General features: G+C 50.6%; 3 protein-coding genes across 5 annotated transcripts; 2 read left to right on the forward strand and 1 right to left on the reverse strand.

Annotated features, from left to right (window-relative positions):
• Window positions 1-762: 762 nt before the first annotated feature.
• DPAGT1 (dolichyl-phosphate N-acetylglucosaminephosphotransferase 1) lies at window positions 763-6,016 on the forward strand. The gene is made up of 9 exons (XM_009985464.2): window positions 763-917; window positions 1,001-1,121; window positions 1,207-1,420; window positions 1,921-2,067; window positions 2,203-2,287; window positions 2,750-2,938; window positions 3,586-3,673; window positions 4,038-4,193; window positions 5,369-6,016. The coding sequence occupies exons 1-9, from the start codon at window positions 763-765 to the stop codon at window positions 5,432-5,434; spliced, it is 1,221 nt and encodes a 406-aa protein (XP_009983766.2). The 3' UTR covers window positions 5,435-6,016.
• A 2,415-nt stretch (window positions 6,017-8,431) lies between these two features.
• H2AX (H2A.X variant histone) lies at window positions 8,432-8,866 on the forward strand. The gene has a single exon (XM_086627078.1). The coding sequence runs from the start codon at window positions 8,432-8,434 to the stop codon at window positions 8,864-8,866; it is 435 nt and encodes a 144-aa protein (XP_086483204.1).
• A 1,017-nt stretch (window positions 8,867-9,883) lies between these two features.
• Window positions 9,884-19,582, reverse strand: HMBS (hydroxymethylbilane synthase). Of its 3 annotated transcripts, XM_086627075.1 has the most exons (14): window positions 19,528-19,582; window positions 19,373-19,426; window positions 17,504-17,576; window positions 16,788-16,837; window positions 16,634-16,689; window positions 15,446-15,523; window positions 15,013-15,090; window positions 13,740-13,815; window positions 12,918-13,031; window positions 12,380-12,418; window positions 11,400-11,519; window positions 11,106-11,159; window positions 10,435-10,521; window positions 9,884-10,209 (listed from the first exon to the last, which is right to left on the reverse strand). In XM_086627075.1, the coding sequence occupies exons 1-14, from the start codon at window positions 19,549-19,551 to the stop codon at window positions 10,036-10,038; spliced, it is 1,077 nt and encodes a 358-aa protein (XP_086483201.1). In that variant the 5' UTR covers window positions 19,552-19,582; the 3' UTR covers window positions 9,884-10,035. The 3 variants fall into 3 exon arrangements, with proteins under 3 accessions (XP_086483201.1, XP_086483202.1, XP_086483203.1); XM_086627076.1 differs by lacking the exons at window positions 19,373-19,426; window positions 19,528-19,582 and adding an exon at window positions 18,676-19,026; XM_086627077.1 differs by lacking the exons at window positions 15,013-15,090; window positions 15,446-15,523.
• Between the last annotated feature and the right edge of the window lie 111 nt (window positions 19,583-19,693).

The raw sequence follows: 19,693 nt of genomic DNA on the forward strand, positions 1-19,693 counted from the left end.
CCCGACAACTGAAGATCTCGAGTAAGTCGTTTTATTGTTGTGGGTTTTTTTCCCAACACCAGAAGAAACGCGTGGGGCGACGAGACCGACGGCCGCTCCGTTTTTCGCTCTCGAGCACCCCCGCCAGCGGTAGCCGCGGGAGCGTCCCCCGGTAACCCGGCTCCCCGCCCCGGCCGCTAGCAAGCCCGGCGGCTGGCGGTGACTGCGCTGCCCAAGGGCCGCCGACAGCCGCCCGCAAAGCGCCGCTTCCCAGACCTGAGCACAGGCGGTTCCAGCTGCCGGGAGGACGGCAGGACGGCGGAGCGCTGTCGCGCGCCGCTGCGCGGGGGCTGGCCCGCTCCACGCGGGCAGCGGAAGTGACGTACTTGGGGGCGGAATAGAGCCGGCGCGCCCTTCGAGGTGCGCCGGGGCGGCCATTGTGGTTGCGGGCACGGCGGGGCGGAGTCCGTCGCACGGCCGTCCCGAGGCCAGGGAGAGCCCTGCTTCCCGCGAGGAGAGCTTCGCTCCACGGGGCACGAGCGGACCCACAGCGCCGGGCACAGGCGCTTACGCACGCCCTCGGCGCAGGCGAAAGCCTACCGGCCCCGCGCCGCCGGGCAGCTCGTGCCAGGGCCAAAGATGGCGCCCCCCGCGCCGATAGGCTGGAGGGGGCCCGCGCATCCGGTGCATCCTCTCCGACGTCCGGCTGGAAACACGCGGCGGGAGGCGCTCCGCGCCCGGCCCCGCTCCGTGCCCTCGGCAGGGGCAGCGCCCGCTGCGGCCATGGCGGCTTGGCCCGCCGTGCCCCTCCTCATCAATGTCGGCGGGTCGCTGCTGGGCTTCGTGGCCACGCTCACGCTGATTCCGGCCTTCAAGGACCATTTCCTCGCCGCGCGGCTCTTCGGCGAAGACCTCAACAAGGCCTGTCGGCGGCCCGTGTGAGTAGCGCCGCGCCGCAGGGCCGGAGCGCCACCGGCCCCGGGACCGGCTGAGCTGACTCCCCGCCTTACCTCCCTTTCAGCCCCGAAGCACAGGGCGTGATCAGCGGGGCCGTGTTCCTGATCATCCTCTTCTGCTTCATCCCCGTGCCCTTCCTGAGGTGCTTCGTGGAGGAGCAGTGCGCGGCCTTTCCCCACGACGAGGTGAGGCTTGCTGGGCACTGGGAGCGGGGTGGGCATGGGCAGGGAGCGGCCACCAGTAATCGGGGTCCTGTTCTCCGTCCTGCAGTTCGTGGAGCTCATCGGTTCGCTCCTCGCCATCTGCTGCATGATTTTCCTGGGCTTTGCGGACGACGTTCTGAACCTGCGCTGGCGCCACAAGCTCCTTCTTCCTACCATGGCTTCCCTCCCACTGCTGATGGTTTACTTCACCAACTTTGGGAACACGACCATTGTGGTGCCTAAGCCCTTCCGGGTGCTGCTGGGCATGCACTTGGACCTGGGTAAGTTACGAATCACCAGAAGCCATCTGTGCTGCAAAGGGAATGCACAAACAATTCGCTTAAGAAACCAGTGAGAGCGCACAACTCCACGCGCTAAACGTTAGAGGCTGTAAAGAATGTCCAGAAACCCAGCACGCATTCAACCACACAAAGATAGGCACCGATCGTTTTTCCAGGATTCTGGTGATACAGTCGAGCATCGGGTGCGCACGACACTCGGCTGCCGACACCAGAATGACTGAAGGACGGAAACAGAGCTGTACGGTCTGCCGCCGTGTTGCAACGGCTCGCCACAGTCTCTGTGTTGTATGTATGTGTACGTGAGATGGGCGATTCACAGGAGCGAGAGTGATTTTTTAGTAAGCTACTGCCATCAAAACTCACTGAGATCACTAGGTAGCAGATCGTTGTACAAAGCAAGAAGCGAGAGCTTTGGGGAATTGGACCGGGGCCTGCTTCGCTCATGAATACTAAAGCGCTCGGCTCGCTCTGATCCGCAGGTATCCTCTACTACGTGTACATGGGCATGCTAGCGGTATTCTGCACTAACGCCATCAACATTCTCGCTGGAATTAATGGAATTGAAGCAGGGCAGTCGCTGGTGATAGCTGCTTCCATTATCATATTCAACATTGTCGAGTTAAACGGTAAGGAACATAACAGGTGTGTTTGTGGGTGCATAAAGCAAAAGAAGATAGAATCCGAGATTTCAATATCTGGTATTACTGGAAATCAACCAGTCCTGTCTTATAACAAATGCTTTTTTTTTTTTCTTCCTATAGGGGATTATCAAGACGATCACATTTTTTCTCTCTACTTCATGATTCCCTTTTTTTTTACCACGCTGGGACTGTTTTACCACAACTGGTAAGAGGACGGACATTCAGAGTTTCTTCAGAAACGTCCTTTTCCTTTACTTTTTCCCTTTCCAAACAAACAAAACCACTTACCGACCCGCAGGCGGGACCCCAGAGCGTAGACAGGCTGCTTGCTAGAACCAAGAGCGCAAGGCATCGACGCGCCAGTAGCTTTTCTTTTTATTAGAACAGTTCCGGTCACACCAGCTCACTGAAATGCACAGAATAAGCTCCCTCTTATGTTGCACTGGCTGTTTTTTCGTACCGTAGTTTCTACAAGTCAGGTTATGGGTCTCAATCCCACGGGTCTTAGTGTAAATACCTGGAACTGTTGGTTTTGCTGTGCAGGTCTGCTGCGGTTCTCTCTTGGCCCCTAACGTGCCACGTGGGAATACGTTTAGTGGTTATAAAGTGATTTTTGCGACAACAGCAGTCGTGACAGATCTTTGCTTCTCTGCCCTGTGGATTGCAGGTACCCGTCTCGAGTGTTTGTTGGGGACACCTTCTGCTACTTTGCCGGTATGACCTTCGCCGTGGTGGGGATCTTGGGGCACTTCAGCAAAACAATGCTGCTTTTTTTCATCCCGCAAGTGCTCAACTTCCTCTACTCGCTGCCTCAACTCTTCCACGTTATTCCTTGTCCCCGTCACCGGCTGCCGAGGTAACGTACCCAAGTGACCTGTAACGGTACCAAAGATTTTGACTTTTATCTCCAACACCAGCTGAGAAAGGTGGTGGTAGGTGCTCTTTTTAAAAGCCATTGAAGTGGTTTTTATAATTAAACATAGTGCCTTCTCTTTTTATAGCGTGCTCTGCCAGCTACAGTCGAGTCATACAGTAGAGGTTTCCCAACAAAGTTAACTTTTCTGACTGCCCCACCTCCTCACATACAGAAGAGTGATTTTAAACAGTGTTAGAATACAGTTATTCCCAGCTACGAGACTGAGACAAATTGATACAGGCCGCTTCTAACACACTTGCAGTAGGATCTGCAAGTAGCAAGCATTCTGTGGCACTCTGCCATATCAACAATAGTCTCTGCAGACATTAAATTCTTCTATTTTATTTTTAAAACTATACTGCTTTATGCATGTATTAGGAGTGCGGTGGGGCGGAATCTCCTCCCGACTCTGCCTAATCTGAGGGACTAGGTATCGGCAGCTGTTGTCAAGCGTATCGGATTATTCCTGCCTTTTCCACCACTGGGTTTCTTTTCTCAGCTACTTAGCTAGAGATCTGAGCCTGCTTGTGTAGGGATCCCTCTGTCTCCTTGCTCTGTTCAGACTAAAATTTGAATGTTTCTTTTAGGCTCAATCCTAGTACAGGGAAGTTGGAGATGAGCTACTCCAAGTTCAAAACTAAGAGCCTCTCTGCCCTGGGAACAAGCATTCTGAAGGTAACATCCAGAACACATTCAAAATCCAGATGCGTTTTGAGGCGGTGATCAAACAGGACAGGAACGGGATAGGAGAGAGTGCAGAACTTTCAGGTTTGCTAGTTATTTCTCAGCTCAAATCCCAGAGAAAATTTTCTGCTTAGTCTGTCACCGTCCCTCACGGTCACTCGATTGTGTTAATAATCAGTCTTTCAGAATAACCGCACATAGCGATGTCCTGGGACCGTTGTAAGCCTGTCCTGTCCTTTTAGTCAAAGCACAAGCCAGACTTCAGGGATGGTACAGCAAAAGGGATCTTGAGCAAAACCAGCCGGTGAGCACCAAACGTACCTGGCGAAATAACGTCCGCTATTTCTTTCCCCAGACAGTCAAGATCTTGCACATAGTAGACGTGAGGAGTGGAACAGATGAAGACGGCGAATACACGGAGTGCAATAACATGACGCTTATTAACTTTGTTATAAAGCTGATCGGACCCACCCACGAGCGAAACCTCACTCTCCTCTTGCTACTCATTCAGGTCAGACAAACGGTTCCTCCAGTAGAAAGACGTACTCTGCGATAGAAACAGATCCAAATCAGTCCCAAGAGTTTCAAGGGGAAAGGGGGAAGTAAAGCATCATGCTTTTCACACAAGGTGCAGTTGAGCTGTGGAACTTGAGGAGAATCAGAGGTGTACACAGCTCAGGGAGGAAACGGATTCCTTCCTCCTCCCTCACCCCATCCATTGAGAGCTAATAAATACAAAGTGCCTAGGTTAGCTGGAGAAGATTCCCAAGGCACGAATAGTTGCACGCTAGAAAAACATTAGGAAAGCAGAGTGCTGCACCACTCTGACCCGATACAGCCTTTTTTCCACGTTTCTGTTTTTCACTCGTACCTAATAACACAGTCCCAGAGTTTTTTCTGGCTGATGGACTCGCTCAAGTGTGGCATGCGGGTCAGCAGTATCTTGAATGCGAGCGAGGTGCGGGAGCGTTTCGGAGCACAAGGATAATGTGCCTCACAGATACCTCTATTCAGCACGTGAACTCTCGTGCATAATTTAGTAGAAAGGCCACCTTTGGAAAGGCCTGCGTTGCTTTGCTGCCCACAATAAAATTCTTTTTTCGTGCTCAGATCAGAGTTTCTTACTAGGAAAGAGAAGAGGCGCTTAGCCAAATTCCCATTTGGGAAGAAGGACTTCCAACAAATGTGGAGACCAAACAGGGCTTAGGCAGACTATATCAGAGGTGAGAGAGGACAGGAAGTACACACCGCTCGATCTCGAGCCCAGTCACAGCAGAGAAGTTGCAGCAGTGCCTTCTCGTAAAGATGCTCAAGCACAGCTTTGACACGCGGTATTTTCCGTTACAAACCATAGGGTTAATGTTATAGTACAGGCTCCTTAAGAAGGAAAGAGTTGTTCCCAACCGTTCAACTCGTCCGCTTGTTCTCGCAATGTGACTGTGCTCGGGCACACGCAGAAATCCCCTGCGGATAGCTAACGATTGTCAGAGAAAGAACCAAGGACTTTGGCTAGACTTCTGCCTTTCATCTTTCTACAGGTAAAAAATTTAGCTTAAATGTTGATATTTAGTGAAACAAGGCGTACTGGAAAGCGTAGCAAATCCATCTGGAAAGGAGGAATCTGGCAGCCTGTGAACTCTTATTTAACTCTATCCTGTTTCTGTTGCCTGTCTGATTTTTACCTAGGTCCTGGGCAGCACGATTGCATTTTCAGTCCGGTACCAACTAGTGCGCTTGTTTTACGACGTCTGACTGGGCTGTCGGGAGCAGGTGAAGAAGTTGTACCTGCCAGTCAATTTTCTCCAACTGCTGACCAAATGATTGAACTGATCTCACTCTGGCCCTCCGAAAACCTCTCAGGACACCTGTAAAACAGGTTCTAACCTGTAAAACAGCATCTAACAGTTGCTTCCATAAGCAACTACTCTGCATGGGCCAGTCTTGAACCGTAATCATCTTTTTTTGTGTGTGCACAGAAGGCTTTTGTCCAATTCTGCGGACAGAAAAGATTCACTGCTACTTGGACATTGTTGTTACTGGGAGTACCTTTCACAGGGGATGTAAATGACCCAAATGTTTACTCCGAGCACTTGGGGAAAGTGGGAAAGATGAAATCTCTATAACATCTAACAAGCATATTACTGTTCCCCGAGAGAAAAAACAAGAACTTCCATTTCAATGAGACTGTACAGTAGAACAAGTAAACCAGAATCTGCTCCTGGCTTCTCCGATCCCGTCTTTGGTCCCTGGACACAGAGTACCATGTTATAAACCATACTCAAAACTCAGAGCACTCTGAGAATAAAATAAACTCCTGGTACCCTTTCCCCTTCAGTGCTTTGCCTCGAGAATATTGATGCACAGCGAAACTAGGTTGCACAACACATCGCTCTAGCCTCCTACCCTGCTAGGGGGCCAATCATTTCTGCAGGCAACTCCCTCCTGTTTCACAGTTACCGGGAGCGTTCCCACCAAAGGGCTTTTATTTTTGAACATCTTTATCGTCTGCCTTCCTGCATGGAATAGGACACGTCTGGAACAAGCTAGCAGAGTAAGGATCACTGTGTCTTTGCGTGACAGAGGATATCAGTAAAAGCCTTAGAGTAACATGGAACTAAGACCCTGCAGGCTGTAATTACCTTTTCCTCAAATACAAATCATTATTTATACAGCAGTATCTGGCACAATAGTTCACCACAGAATTGCCACCTACCTGACAGGAAAACATGTAACAGCCAGTGGAGTACCAGGTTAAAGAGGCTGCGTGAGATTAACGGGAGCGAAAAGCGAAATAAAGCAACAGCAAAGACAGGGACACCGAGATGTGGGACGGTAGAAGTTGCTGAGTTCCATACCTTAATAGATGCAAGGCTGCTGCACCTCCACGCACCCAAGTCCAGCTGGTCGCGAGGCTGGGTATGTGTTTCTGGTAGGCAAAAGTTCACGTGTGCAGCGATACCGATCGGCACAGAAAACACACACCACTCAAACACGAGTGGATGAATCCTCTTCCTCCTCTCCAGCCGATCAGTTCGGAAGTCTGCTAGTAGACTATATTCATATAAACATATATGTGTATACACACACAAAGACGAATTCCTTTAGTAACTGACCTTAAACACTTGTCTGTCCAGTAACTAGCCACTGGATTTTCTGGCGTCAGGATATACGAACAGCCGAGGTCCGCAGTACTACTCTATTTGCTCTTACTTAAATCTTCTCACCTAGAGAGGGGGGAAGAGAGAGAGAGAGAGAAATTAATCTTTCTGCTAGCTGATCTAGACACATGGCCTTCTAGTAGTCAAGTGTCAGATGCCCACCCCGTTTTCTCCAGTCAGCTGGCTCAGATCTCCCTGCAGTAAGCAACCTGCCAACCTTGATCTCTCCTGCGTCTGGTCCTGGGTACCTGGCTCGGGCGCCAGCTATCATGCATACGGGCGTTCCACCCTAGCCCCAGTCCCCACCTCTGCACGTGCTCCAGGCTTCCTGTTTGCCAATACCGTATATACACTGGCCCCTTTGACCTGTGGCCTGACACCGGTTGCTGGCGCTTAGACCTCCAGACATACATACGCACATCCCCTCACACTGGAAAAAAACTAGAAATAGAGTTTAGCGAGACAGAACAGACTGCAGAGGCAAAGGCTACCAATCAGCTACACGTTCACACGCAACCAGCTTCACGTTCACACACAACCAGCTTCTTCACCCTGCTTCTCCTTCCATATTCCTATTGTTTTTTCTCCCAGTCCGTTTTGACTCCTTCCTCACCTCTGGTGCTCCCCTTAACAAGCCATAATATGTCTCACACGTTCCCACAATCCCCTGAAAAGGATCTCAAGGTAGGTTTTATACATCCCTCCGTGCTCTTTTCCCGTATGCCATTGTAAAACCAATATCCCTAGAGGTGGGGATACCCCTCACTCTGCAGGCATCCTGGGAGGCCCCCTGCCTCACTTCTAAGAGGAGCCAGTCCAAGACCAGGGCCCGGGCCCAGGGGCTGACCCCGCTCCTTGAAAAGCTCTGCGAGCCGCCCAGCTGGGGCACCGTGACACCGCTTCGGTCACCAGAGCGCCCAGTCTATGCTGCTCCTCTGCCCCTTTGGGTCGCCGTGACCGGCCCTTACTCACGTAAGGGCGGGACGACACAGTCAAAGCTCTTTACACAGAGCCGATCGTGACGCGTTACCACCTCCCGTCAGGAGCACCGGCGCTCGTGCCGTAGGTGCTGCGGCTGCCCGCGGGTGGGCGGGATGCACAAGGGGCGCTCCGCCAGACGATCGCCAGTCCCGAGCGCAGCTAACGGGACCGCCGCAGCGGCGCGCCCGGCCCCTCCGCCGCCCCCCCCCCCCCCCCGCCCCGGAGCAGCGGGCCCGGCCTCGCACAGGCCCCGCCGCGGGGGCGGCCCGAGCGGCGGCGCCCGCCCCCTCAGGAGCTCTGCCCGCCCCCCCCCCCCCCCCCCGCGCTGGCCGCGCGCACCAACTGCCTGAGCGCGTTATGAATTTGGCGCCTTACCTTCCTATTGGCCGGCCTGCGCCGCCAATAGAGTCCGGACAAGCGCGGTGGTAAGGCACAGGCGACCAGTCAGCAAAAAGCTTCTTCCGGCAGACGTACCCATCGCGAGGCTGCCCAATCAGCTGAGCCCTACTTTGCGGAAGGCTATAAAAAGGCCGGGTGCGGGGACTCCCGCCTCACTTCGCCGCAGAGCTCCGCAGGAGACGCTGTGCAGCCTACAGCGTAGCGAGGCGCCATGTCTGGCCGGGGCAAGAGCGGCGGTAAGGCCCGAGCTAAGGCCAAGTCTCGCTCGTCCCGGGCTGGGCTGCAGTTCCCCGTCGGGCGCGTTCACCGGCTGCTGCGGCGCGGGCACTACGCGGAGCGGGTGGGGGCCGGCGCGCCCGTCTACCTGGCCGCCGTGCTGGAGTACCTGACGGCCGAGATCCTGGAGCTGGCGGGCAACGCGGCGCGCGACAACAAGAAGACGCGCATCATCCCCCGTCACCTGCAGCTGGCGGTGCGCAACGACGAGGAGCTCAACAAGCTGCTGGGCGGCGTCACCATCGCGCAGGGCGGCGTCTTGCCCAACATCCAGGCCGTGCTGCTGCCCAAGAAGACGGGCGGCAGCGGCGGCGCGGGCCCGACGAAGGCCGGCAAGAAGGGCAGCGGGCAGCAGTCGCAGGAGTACTAGGCCGGCCGGCCGGCCGACCCCCCGGGCACCACACAAAGGCCCTTTTCAGGGCCACCCCCATTGCTCACCGGGAGAGCTGCGATCCGCGGGGGGGAGGGGGCGCGTCTCTGTCCCGCCGCCGTGCCTGGCCCCGCCCGCCGGGGCTGCGGGCGGGCTGCCTGCCTGGCCGCTGGGCGGAGCGCAGGAGCGCGGGCACCCGGAGCCGCCCGCTCAAGTGCAGTCGGAAAAACTGCGAACAAAAGAGCTGCTCCGTAAAGACTCGCACTTACACTGGGGTGCTTATAATTTAACTGTATTTATCGCCTGTTACATTCAGTGGACATTGCATGGAGAATAAACAATGCTTCATTTCCAAAACAGGACCCCAGTAAGGTGCTGTTTCAGTGTTTTGACAAGGCACTGTAACACGTGAGCCTCGCTGAGAGGATAGCGACCCAGCAGCGAGTGCAAGGAGCCACAGAAAAAGGAAAGGGCTAACAGTTACAGAGAAAGGCACACTAGCCCGAATTTGGGCTTCCTCTTCAACTCCCTGTTGACTAGTGTAGACGAATGACTGCCTCAGATTAAGCTTGTAGACAAGCGTACAAGAAACTAGATCAGCTGTCCACTTGCTAAATTATTACTGGCCTATTGACAAATTTGCATCTGGTAACTGCAAACTTAATTCACCCTAACTGAGACCTACGATGAGCATAGCATCTGTGCTACTTTACTATGAGAAACCTGGTACTGGGAACCTAATAGCAGTCTTCCTCTTCAGCGTTCTGGTAAGTGCACCGGCCCAAGTAATATATTAATGACTACTGAAAGTACTTTAGTACTGTCAGCACAGTACAGCACTTTAGTACTGTCACAGTTGACTCTCATAATGAGTGCCTTGCTCCTAAACGCAATAGGAGAATGCTGACTTTTTTTTTAACTTCATAGCTTCAAAAATTGTTGAAAGAACTTCATGGAGACGCTTTGCGATTCAGAGAAACGCACAGAGGGAAGAACACCCTGAACAGCATAAACTACTCAAGTTAGTTAACTTAGTATTTCAGGATTTTGTGCCCAAACATCAGATAAGACCGGTGTGCATGTTTAAATAAATTCCTCCAAAGGAGGACACTAGTGCAGCGCCAGAGACTCACTAAGGTCATAGCGATCGTGCTGACCGCACCACAGGTTTAGCGGGCATCGTTGAGCTGCCTCGCCACGCTAAGGATATGCTTAGCTCCCTTGCTCAGAAGTAAACTAGCTAGCTCAGCACCGAGGTTCTCCGCAGCTTCTTGGGCCTGACCAGAGATGTTCTTGGCTGTGATGCCAACGTGCTGCACGTCATCGTTCGGTCCATCTTCGTTCTGCAAATATAACCACTTCAAGGTAAGGCAGTAAGAAGGAATAGGCAATGCATAGTTTAAACCTCACGTGAAACGGGGTAAAACCTGTGGTCTGAGGAGCCTCGAGAACAGTGCACTGTTACAGTTTCCGAGGAACGAGACCAAAAGTCACAGACAGATTTCAAAAGGTCTGGTTTTGTCGTTCAGCTTCAGGTTTGGATTTTGAAGCTGCCACGGTTCACCTACCTGTTGGGGATAATTAACATTGGTCTGCATAGTCTCCTTCAAGCTATCAGATCCATCCAAACTGTAGACCGCTCCTGTCAAATACAACTTGGAAAGACACACAGAAGGGATTAATACCGCACTAACAAATAAACAGAAAGCAAACTACCTCCTTTTTTTAAAAAAAGTACACAACATACAAAGCTAAGTCTGGAAGGGAGGGCTTTTGTACCGCAGCAAAAACAGCGGCGGCACGATACAACTGTAAGAAAAGTAATCCCTGTTAGGGAACATGCAACTTCCCGAGGAAAAAGATGGCCTTTTTTTTCTAGCTTCCCACCTCCTTAATCACATTCCATTGTGCAAAAATGGATTTTCTGAGGTCTGAAGTGAGAATTTTAGATCTAGGGGCAACACTGACTTTAGAGAAGGAGGGGAAGCAGAATCTCTTACTGCTTATAATACTCGTACTTATAACAAAGGCATTTTCTAGAAGACAGCTTCAGTAGCCAGACTCATTCTCATACTCCTGCTTTGGACCAAACACAGAAGGCTCGAGTCAGGAGCCTATCTGCCCTCGTTGGCTACAAAGGTATCTGCCGGAGTTACCTTCAGGGAAGGATCAGGGAACACACAGGCACTGGAATAGGTTTTCAGAAATAATCCCAGATAAATACAAAGATGGCCCTCACCTGGCCATCTTTCAGCACGGTGTTGACGGCAACAGGGACGCTACATCCACCCTCCTAAAAAAAGAAAGCAGCCGACACTGAGCCTCCCGCCTGACACATTCAAAGCAGAGGCCTCTGAAACGTTCAGGCTGTGCCCAACCCCACCTATCGCTCTTCAGGCCCTTCTCGATTCAGAAGTAACCTCTACTTTGCAGTTTTAGGAAAGCATAACACATTTCCCATACTCTGGCGTCAGGTCAACTAGCGGAGCAGTAATTACTGCTGCAGGCAGAAGAGCAAGGATGCCACACCTACCAAACGTTTCATAAAGGCTCTCTCAGCGATGCAGCGTAACACGGTGTCCGCATCGTGCAGGACAGATACCATATTCAGTATCTCTTGGTCTTTGGCACGAACTTCCACTGCTAAGGCACCCTATAAGAAGAAGCAGCAGAAGAAACACACAACGCAATAATCAGCATAATCCTCAACTTTGTGCATCTCTGCATGCACTCAGTGTCGGTCGTGAAACAGAACTCAGAGGCTTGGATGCATTTCACTAAGGGAGCCGTGTTAAATGTTTATAGAAATGTATTGCAAAGCAATCCACCAGTTGCACAGACATCCTATAGCAGCTGCTGTAAAGGGAAGATCAGAATTTACTTCAGCCAAGCGTTCAAGATCAAGCCGTCACCTCAAACCGTTCTAGAACCTCAGTTATGACTGCACATATAGAAATACCCACTCCAATGTCCATTCGTGACAAGAAGATTGGATAAATCCAAGCTTCCCAACCTTTTCACAAGATAAAGATCAAGAGCCCAATGAGTAGCAGCAGCAAAACAATTCTTTCCTAAAAGAAAAATTCTTTCCGCTCCACTTCACGGCGGTTAGGACACCGTTCATAAAGGAGAAGGAGGGAGCGTCACAGGGCAAAGAGACTGCGGTGGCTCTGCACCATCATCCCAGTATGGCACAACACTGACCCTGCCAGAGCGTGCCCCGTATCTGCCGTGCTGCCCCCATGTAGTTGTGCCGCACGTTGCCTTGGTACCGTTTACTGTTTTTCCATTACTGATGGAAATCAGTCCTCACCACACCAGGTAACAGGGCTGACTACCGTTCTTGCTGCAAGCTGTGCTTTACAAAGCGTAACGGCCAACAAAAGAAATCGACGTAGTTCTTTGGCAACAAACACGCAAGAAGTGCTCGGCACAATCAACTACTCTTACACATTGTACCGCTGCCAGCTTTCGATACTCAGTACAGCTTCAGATACAAAAGTTGTAACGTACCTGTCCAACAGCATACAGGCAATCTTCGGGGCTTAGGAGCTGGAAGAAAGTAAAATTAGAGTTAACTCAAGTTGCACTGTTCAGAATATGGGAAGCAAGAACCAAATTCTATGCTTACCTCTAACATCAACTGATTTTGTGCTCGACCAAAGAAATATCACCTCCCCCTTCCCGTGCCTCAGTGTTTCCACCCCTATAGTGAGATAACGCAATTTCCTTCACCTGGACTATAAACAGCTAATCAGAAAAATCTCAGTCATGCACATTGCGACATTGCTAGATACAAGCATTGTGAAATGCCAGGAGACAATCAGATTATAAACTGTTACTGTCACGACAGAAAGCTGAACACAAAGAAGAAAAGAAAAACAACGAATCAAAAAAAAAAATCTCCCTGAAGCGCATCAAATCACAAGCTAACACGGCAACGGATTCAGCAGACCGCATGCTCTTCTTTGACAAGACATACGCAAGGTTTGAAAGGCGAGCGGTCGATGGTTCAGCAGAGAATGGTATTTCCTGCCTTGCTGCTCCTCACCTGGCCGATGCGATTCTCCCAGCCCATTCTCTTCAGCCCAGCAGCAGCCAGGATGATGGCACTGAAGTCCTCCTTCTCGTCTAGCTTCTTTAAGCGGGTATTTAAATTCCCTCTCTGTAGAAGTGATTAAGCAAGCATAGAAACAGCAGGCAAACAGTCCTATAACTGCTTAACGTTCGCTCGAATGTGTTTACGCAACGTACAGAATCCAACAGCCTTCAAAGGAGAACCAGAGTTTCTTTAAACAGAATTTTGCCGAGCATTATGAAATATTAATATATTAACATAAATAATAATATAAATTATATTAATATACTCTCAAAAGACACGTGTCATTTAAGTACATTATTAACACCCGACACCAACTCCTTTTGCATAGCAAAGAACTAGCTTACTAGGACTGAAGGAACGGTGCCTTTTACCACTAGCTCAGTGGCCCGCATCAGAACTAGTGGCCCTAATTGCATCCAGGGTAGGGGGAACCAATTGGCCTTTGGCCACACCACCGCAACAGACACCGTAGGTGCCCGTCAAGCAGTTTTTCAAACGTTCCTTAACATAAAAAACATCTGCATCCTGAACCTCAGCTAGATTAAGGCTGGCCCCTTCTTTACAGTCTCATGAGAACGCAGAGGACAGAAGGGGCTACGGTACACTGTAACACCCCTCTCAGAACAGGTTCGTGCAGGGCAGCCTTCGAGGAAGCAGTTTATTCCTGTAGGTCAGGTGGTATGAATCAGCCTCGATTCTAGATGTCGCATTAGATTATGTTTTTCTGTTTGCAGCTTTACCCAGCTCCCACGTTTAGCCATGAAAGGATACAATATCCCTGAATTCTAACTGAGGGAACTTCTTTTTGAGCTGGGCTGCTCTCCGAAGCGAACTGGTTCCAATCACACTGCAAGGAAAATAAAATCAATGAGATCCAGACACTCCTACGCTTACCTCCAGCCAGAGATACATCAGAACTTTCATGGAAACAAATGATTTTTTTATTTTTTTTTTATCAAAATGAAGATCCAAGAACCTGCCAATGCCTTCTATCTCCTTAGAAGAAAGAAAACCACTCTGTGAGGTTTAGCACAAAGCTTGGCCGAAGCTAGACGCAGGCAAGCCACTCCCAAGGATCCGATTGACAGGAGATGCTTCTGGAGGGCAGCCCCTAGCCACTGCCAAGGACTGATGAAACCTCATTTAAAGACCACAACACTCATCACAGAAAAAGAGACTCAGCTGCCCCAAGCTGAACCGGACATCTTAAGTTACTAAAATGGAGGGACTTCATCGATGACAGAAACACAGTGGGAAGAGAACCTTCAGAAACAGTAGGGCACATAACTGGAAACGACTGAAAACTGCCAGTCTGGACAACAGGCATTTCCTTTTAGAGATGTACGCTATTCACTCTTCTCAGTACCCTGGAACCTAAACCAGACATAGTTTTCCCGCTATCCAGATGCACAGAAGCACGAGTCTACCTTTGTGTCACAGCTAGTTTGTTTCTTTTACTTTAACACAGAAAAAGAAAAACTTTCTAATAGTTACCTTAATCTGAGTAACTTCATTCAGCTGTCTCAGATAAAAGACTCCAACAACCTCTATGAAAAGGCAAGTAATTCCTAATGCAGAAACTGCTCATGTTCCCAGCAGAACCATAAGAAAACGATGCCAAAAAAAACTAAGAAATCAGAACCAGCCAGGTGAGAACAAGAGCATAGTTTGGGCCCACATAAGCTAAAATACTGCACCGGACCCTGTTCGCATCATAAGCGTTCCCCTGCAGTAAGCACAATACAAAGGAGCAGGAATTCAATCTGGAGACTGTGATACGAAAAGGTCTAACTTGAGAAAACATTGCAACTCAAGGGTGGCTCGAGAGAACCGATCTCACTCAGCGTGCAGCACTCCCACGAGACAGCGTTGCTCTTTCCAGCAAGGGACTTCAGTGTAATGTCTACGGAAAGCTAACAGAAGACAGCTTAAAACCGCTACGGGATAAAGCGAGGAGCTCACTGACTTGCCGCAGGGAAGTATCAACCGACTTCTCCCTTCCCTTTTTACACCTGACCGTCTTCCTCTTCCTCTCACCACTCACCTCTTTTCAGGAAGGAGGCTCAGTGTTTTCCCACGGTTTTTGGGATGAAAGACAACAGCATCGAGTGGGTTTTCCCTTCTGCAAAATAAAGCAAGTGCAGAAGGCCTGACACATCGTTTAATGAAAGGCTGTTAAGCTTAACGGTTCTGCTATCAGCCCCCAGAGGAACTGCCTCTGACTCCAAAATACCCCCATCATCACTGTAAAAGCAAGAATTTCCAGCAAATCTGCTGGCTACAGAACACTAGGGCAGCTCAAGTGTTTCCACTGTTTCAGAGATTAATCAGAGGGTGGTTGAACTTTGAACACCTAACAAGACCTAAGCTGCCTTCGTTTTCTTACCTCTACCAACACTGTAAAATGCAAGTCCCTCAGAGAAAGAAAAAAAAAAAAAAAAGAAAAAAAAAAAATCGAGCCTCATGTCCACACTTACTTGCAGACAGCGCCGATAGTAAAGCCAGGAGGAAGAGAAGTTGGCAGATCCTTCAAGGAGTGAACCACAAGGTCGACTCTAAAAATTAGATGACAGTAATCACTGAACAGATGGTTGAGCTCACGCAGTACCTATCAGAGGCTCGCAGGTCTCCTACAGAAAAGCGCGAATCCACCCTGGGAATTAATTTGGAGAAGAGGGAGTAATTTCAGGATTCTATAGCCAGCATTACTATAGAATTCTAACATTACTCCAGAAAAGCCACTCCCACCTTTCTCTGTCTCTTTTCCCACTTGTAAAATTAAGACAGTGCCTTCCTGCCAGCAGCGATGCAAGACACGTTACGACAATCAGGCTGAATGAGAGGAAGACGCCGGAGACGATTCACGCAGAGATACTCATAGGACCGATATGCCACCAGTACGTTGTTGGGTATTACGCTTCAAACTGAAAATAAGGGCTAGCCAAAGTAAAAGCTATTTGCTTCGTTACAAAGCAAACAAACAACATTGTAAACGCTTGAGTTTCCGGTATTTTTTCACTGACTGTACTCGAAAACGCAATATCATGTTCCTTCACGACAGAGATGCAGAAGCGTATCTTTGTTTGCAAACCTACTTTAACTAAGACATAAAGCACCACTGAAACCCTTCTCAGGATATTGAAAGAAGAAAAAAAATGGAAAAAAAAGCAGTACTCTCTCTCTGCTCCAGTAGGAGTCTGAATCAAGGTTTTCTGCAGAAAGAAGTCACCCAGAAAGCAGCACAACTTGCCTCTCCTGCACATTCAGCATGCAAACATGTTAATAAACGTTAACATGGTAACACCAAATAAGTTGTGATACATTAACACCACCAAGCAAAATATTTTTAAAAGAATGTACTTGTAAGCAGGAATTAGATTAATTACATCCTGATGCACGTATAACACACAAATCACAGGAGAAAAAAAAAAACTAACTGGGGCAGACCAAGAGACACAACAACAGCTCCACTTCAACATACGCGGCCTAAGCCCAGGGTAGTGAGGGGAAAAAAAAAAAAGAAAACAACAGTAACTTATTAAACATTTTCTTTCTTAGCCAGAGAGGTACCAGAACAGAAGGAAACTAGATCACATATGCAGCAAGCCGAAGATGTCCAAAGAGCACCAGGACTGCCAGAAGAAGAGAAAACAATGAGCTCTTACTCCTTTCTTTCAAGTGCGTTTTCCAGCTCTTTGGTGAAGAGGCTCTTCTCCCCGATCTACAAATAAACAGAGGAACGTAAATCACAACAGGAACATCTGCAAATATATCATCAAACACAATTACTTCCGTGTAGACGATGAAGAGATCCTTTACCTTAGAGAGTGCTGTATCCAAGATCTTGTCTCCGGTCGTTGACATGGCAACTGCTCAGAGAGAGAACACAGGTAAAACACTTCCAGTCAGAGCACCGAGGCCTAGACTGGAAATATCTACGGAATACGTAACAAGCAGTACAGTGTCACAGGCTGCAGCTCATCACACGGACTCGAGACAAACGTAAGTGCAGCTCACTTCTGGAAATACACTGCACTCAAGACACGTGAAATCAAGGCTTCCTTCGCTGTCCTCAAAAAAAGAGCGAGGGGAAAGAGGGCAGATTTTGCGAAGAGTCGACCCGACGGAAACCACCACCATCTTTCTCCGGAGTACCAGTAAAGAGGTGGTCAGCGGTTCTCCTCAGTGCAAGGCTGGGCTCCCATTATTGCTGGTGAACGCCTCAAGGCCCGGACAGGAAATCGTGCCTAATGCACAGTGGGGTGCAAAATGGAGCAACACACCACACCACCATCTGCACGACATACTCAGAGCCTCAATCATCAGGAGCTTATTAACCCCATCTTTCTCCCCTAGAAGGAACCAGCAGCAGTAGCTCAGCCACACAACCTAACTGAATTCAGATGGCACTCTTAGATAAGTAGAGCTGAACCCTCCTCCCTCGTGACAGCACTCGACACACACCTCTTGCGTACAAAGATAAGTGGCTGGCTCCCGCTGCCATGTACTGCAGGGCAGTGTCTGAAAAAACTCACCAATCTCGAAGTGGAGGTCGGGGTGTAGCTCACGGAGCATCTCGACCACGCCATCAGTCTGAATCCGGGCCAGCTGCAACGAAGCAGAAAGCAAAGCCCTAAACAAAGAGCACATCATCCATGGAGTCGCTAGAGGGGACTTTGCCATTCTTCGACTGTCAGGCACGCAGGACCGCTACGTTCTCTAAATCAAAAGCATTAGAAATACACGGCCCCAAGTAAAATCGTTTGTACCTACGAACTCCTTGAACCACATACGAACTCATACCACGATCAGAGCATTTCACTGAAGAACCTATTTTATCAACTAAGCGGCAGAAAAACATCTCCCTGTGCCCAGCACCATTGCAATTCAAGCGCTGACAAGGCAAAGCAAGGAATCTATCGAGTTAGGAAGACCCACTAGAGCAGAAGCCTACAGGTCAGGATTCACAGGCTCTACTTCCAGCCGTGTTATTAAGGTCATTAGCTGTCCCCGAGTCAGAAATTCCACTTCTGTATACCACCTCGGCACCCTTATTTGCAAACAGCATTGACTTACCTAACTTCGAGCTGCTTGGTTTCACCTCTGTGGAACGCAACTGCTGAAAGACGCCCGCTCATCGGCAAGTGGGCAGAAAGGCAAGCAAAGCCATCTCCCATTGCTCAGTGACAAAACGAGTCTTATCATGTGTTGGGGACCCTCTGCTTTTTCTAAGAGCATGAATGTTACCAATACTGTGAGTATCTATATATATAATCCTACTGTGACAGTAGGATTTCGCTGTGCTGCTGGAAAAATCTATAGTTACTAGCAAATATGACTGACTTATCCTCTGTAAGATCAAAGCTCTATTCAGAGGTTCTACAGGGGGAAAAAAAAAAAGTAACAGCTTAGGTCTGCACACGCAGCAAGCAACAGATCTTATAGCAGTGAAGTGCAGTAAGAACATTCCCTTGCATAAGAACAGCAGAAGCAAGTAAAATAAAAAGAGAACTACACTAGCAGAGGATCATTGCACACATGCAGGCAAGCAGCACACTCAAACAACTGCAGGTGAGTTTCGGCTTTTCTCTCACTGACAGCCGTGTAGCCCGGGGCAATTAACTTTGTTCTCAGGACTGTATAAGTAGCTGCTCTCCTTTGTAAAGTGCCAAAAGAGCCTCAGGTTAGAAAAAGAGGTAGTACGCACGCATGGCTATGTCCCCTGCCTCGGTATCTACGCCAAACGCCTTCTTGAACGTACAGAATTCTTCCCAGAACGTGCTACCAGGATGAACGAGATTATCTCGGCACAAAGCTCTGAAGGACATTTATCTCCCTTGGCGGGTCCGCTTCTGCCGGCTGCAACCAGCTGCTGAGAGATACCCGCTGTATCTCTGGACACGTCCCATTAGCCGTTGGGGGCTTTTTGTTGGTTTGTTGCTTTTTTTCCCGACTCCCTACTAGACCTGTATAAGCCCTGCGAGTTACAAAGCGCGCAGCGAGATCCCCGTTATCCCCGACGGGCGCTCGCACCCTCGCCCTCCCTTAGCTCGACAAAAGCAGCGCTACTTGGAACTGCCCGTCACCCGAACTCCAAAGAAAGTGTTTTCCATAGGGGCTCCAGGAAAGCTCCAGGAAAGCGCCCGGAACGCGCGAACTCCCCCTCCCACGGGGGAGCGCGCCCCTTCGTCGCCGCCTGTACCAGGAGCGGCGGCGGCAGCCGCGGTGCCGGACTCCGTCCCCTTCGCTTCGAGTCGTTCCGCGAACTTGCTCCCCGGGCCGCGGAACCGCTGGGACCCGGCGGGCCGAACGCCTCCGCTCCCGCCCGGCGTCACCCCGGGCTTCCCGTACCTCTGCGGGCCGCGGCGGGAGCAGCCCCCCCCCCTCCGCCCCCCGCTGCCTACCTGGCTCCGGCGGGTGCCCACGCGGACCGCTCTGCCGCACACGCCGTTCTCGCCCTACGGCAACAACCGGGTCAGCGCCCGCCCCTGCCCCGCCGGCCCCGCGGCTGCCGGGGGCCTCGCCGCCCCCCCCCCCCCCCCGCCAGACCCCGACTCACGGCGGTCGCTCTCGGCTCGGCCATGACACCGTCTCGCCCTCAGCTCTCGCCGCACTGCTCCATACTGCGACCCCACCTCCAGACGTCACGTCCGGCTGCTCACGTGAGCGGCACCCTCGGCCCGTCGGTAACGACCGCGGCGCGGAGGACACCCGCCCCCGGCGCC

This window comes from Tauraco erythrolophus, chromosome 26 (genome assembly GCF_009769465.1).
Source record: "Tauraco erythrolophus isolate bTauEry1 chromosome 26, bTauEry1.pri, whole genome shotgun sequence".
Lineage (NCBI taxonomy): Eukaryota > Metazoa > Chordata > Aves > Musophagiformes > Musophagidae > Tauraco > Tauraco erythrolophus.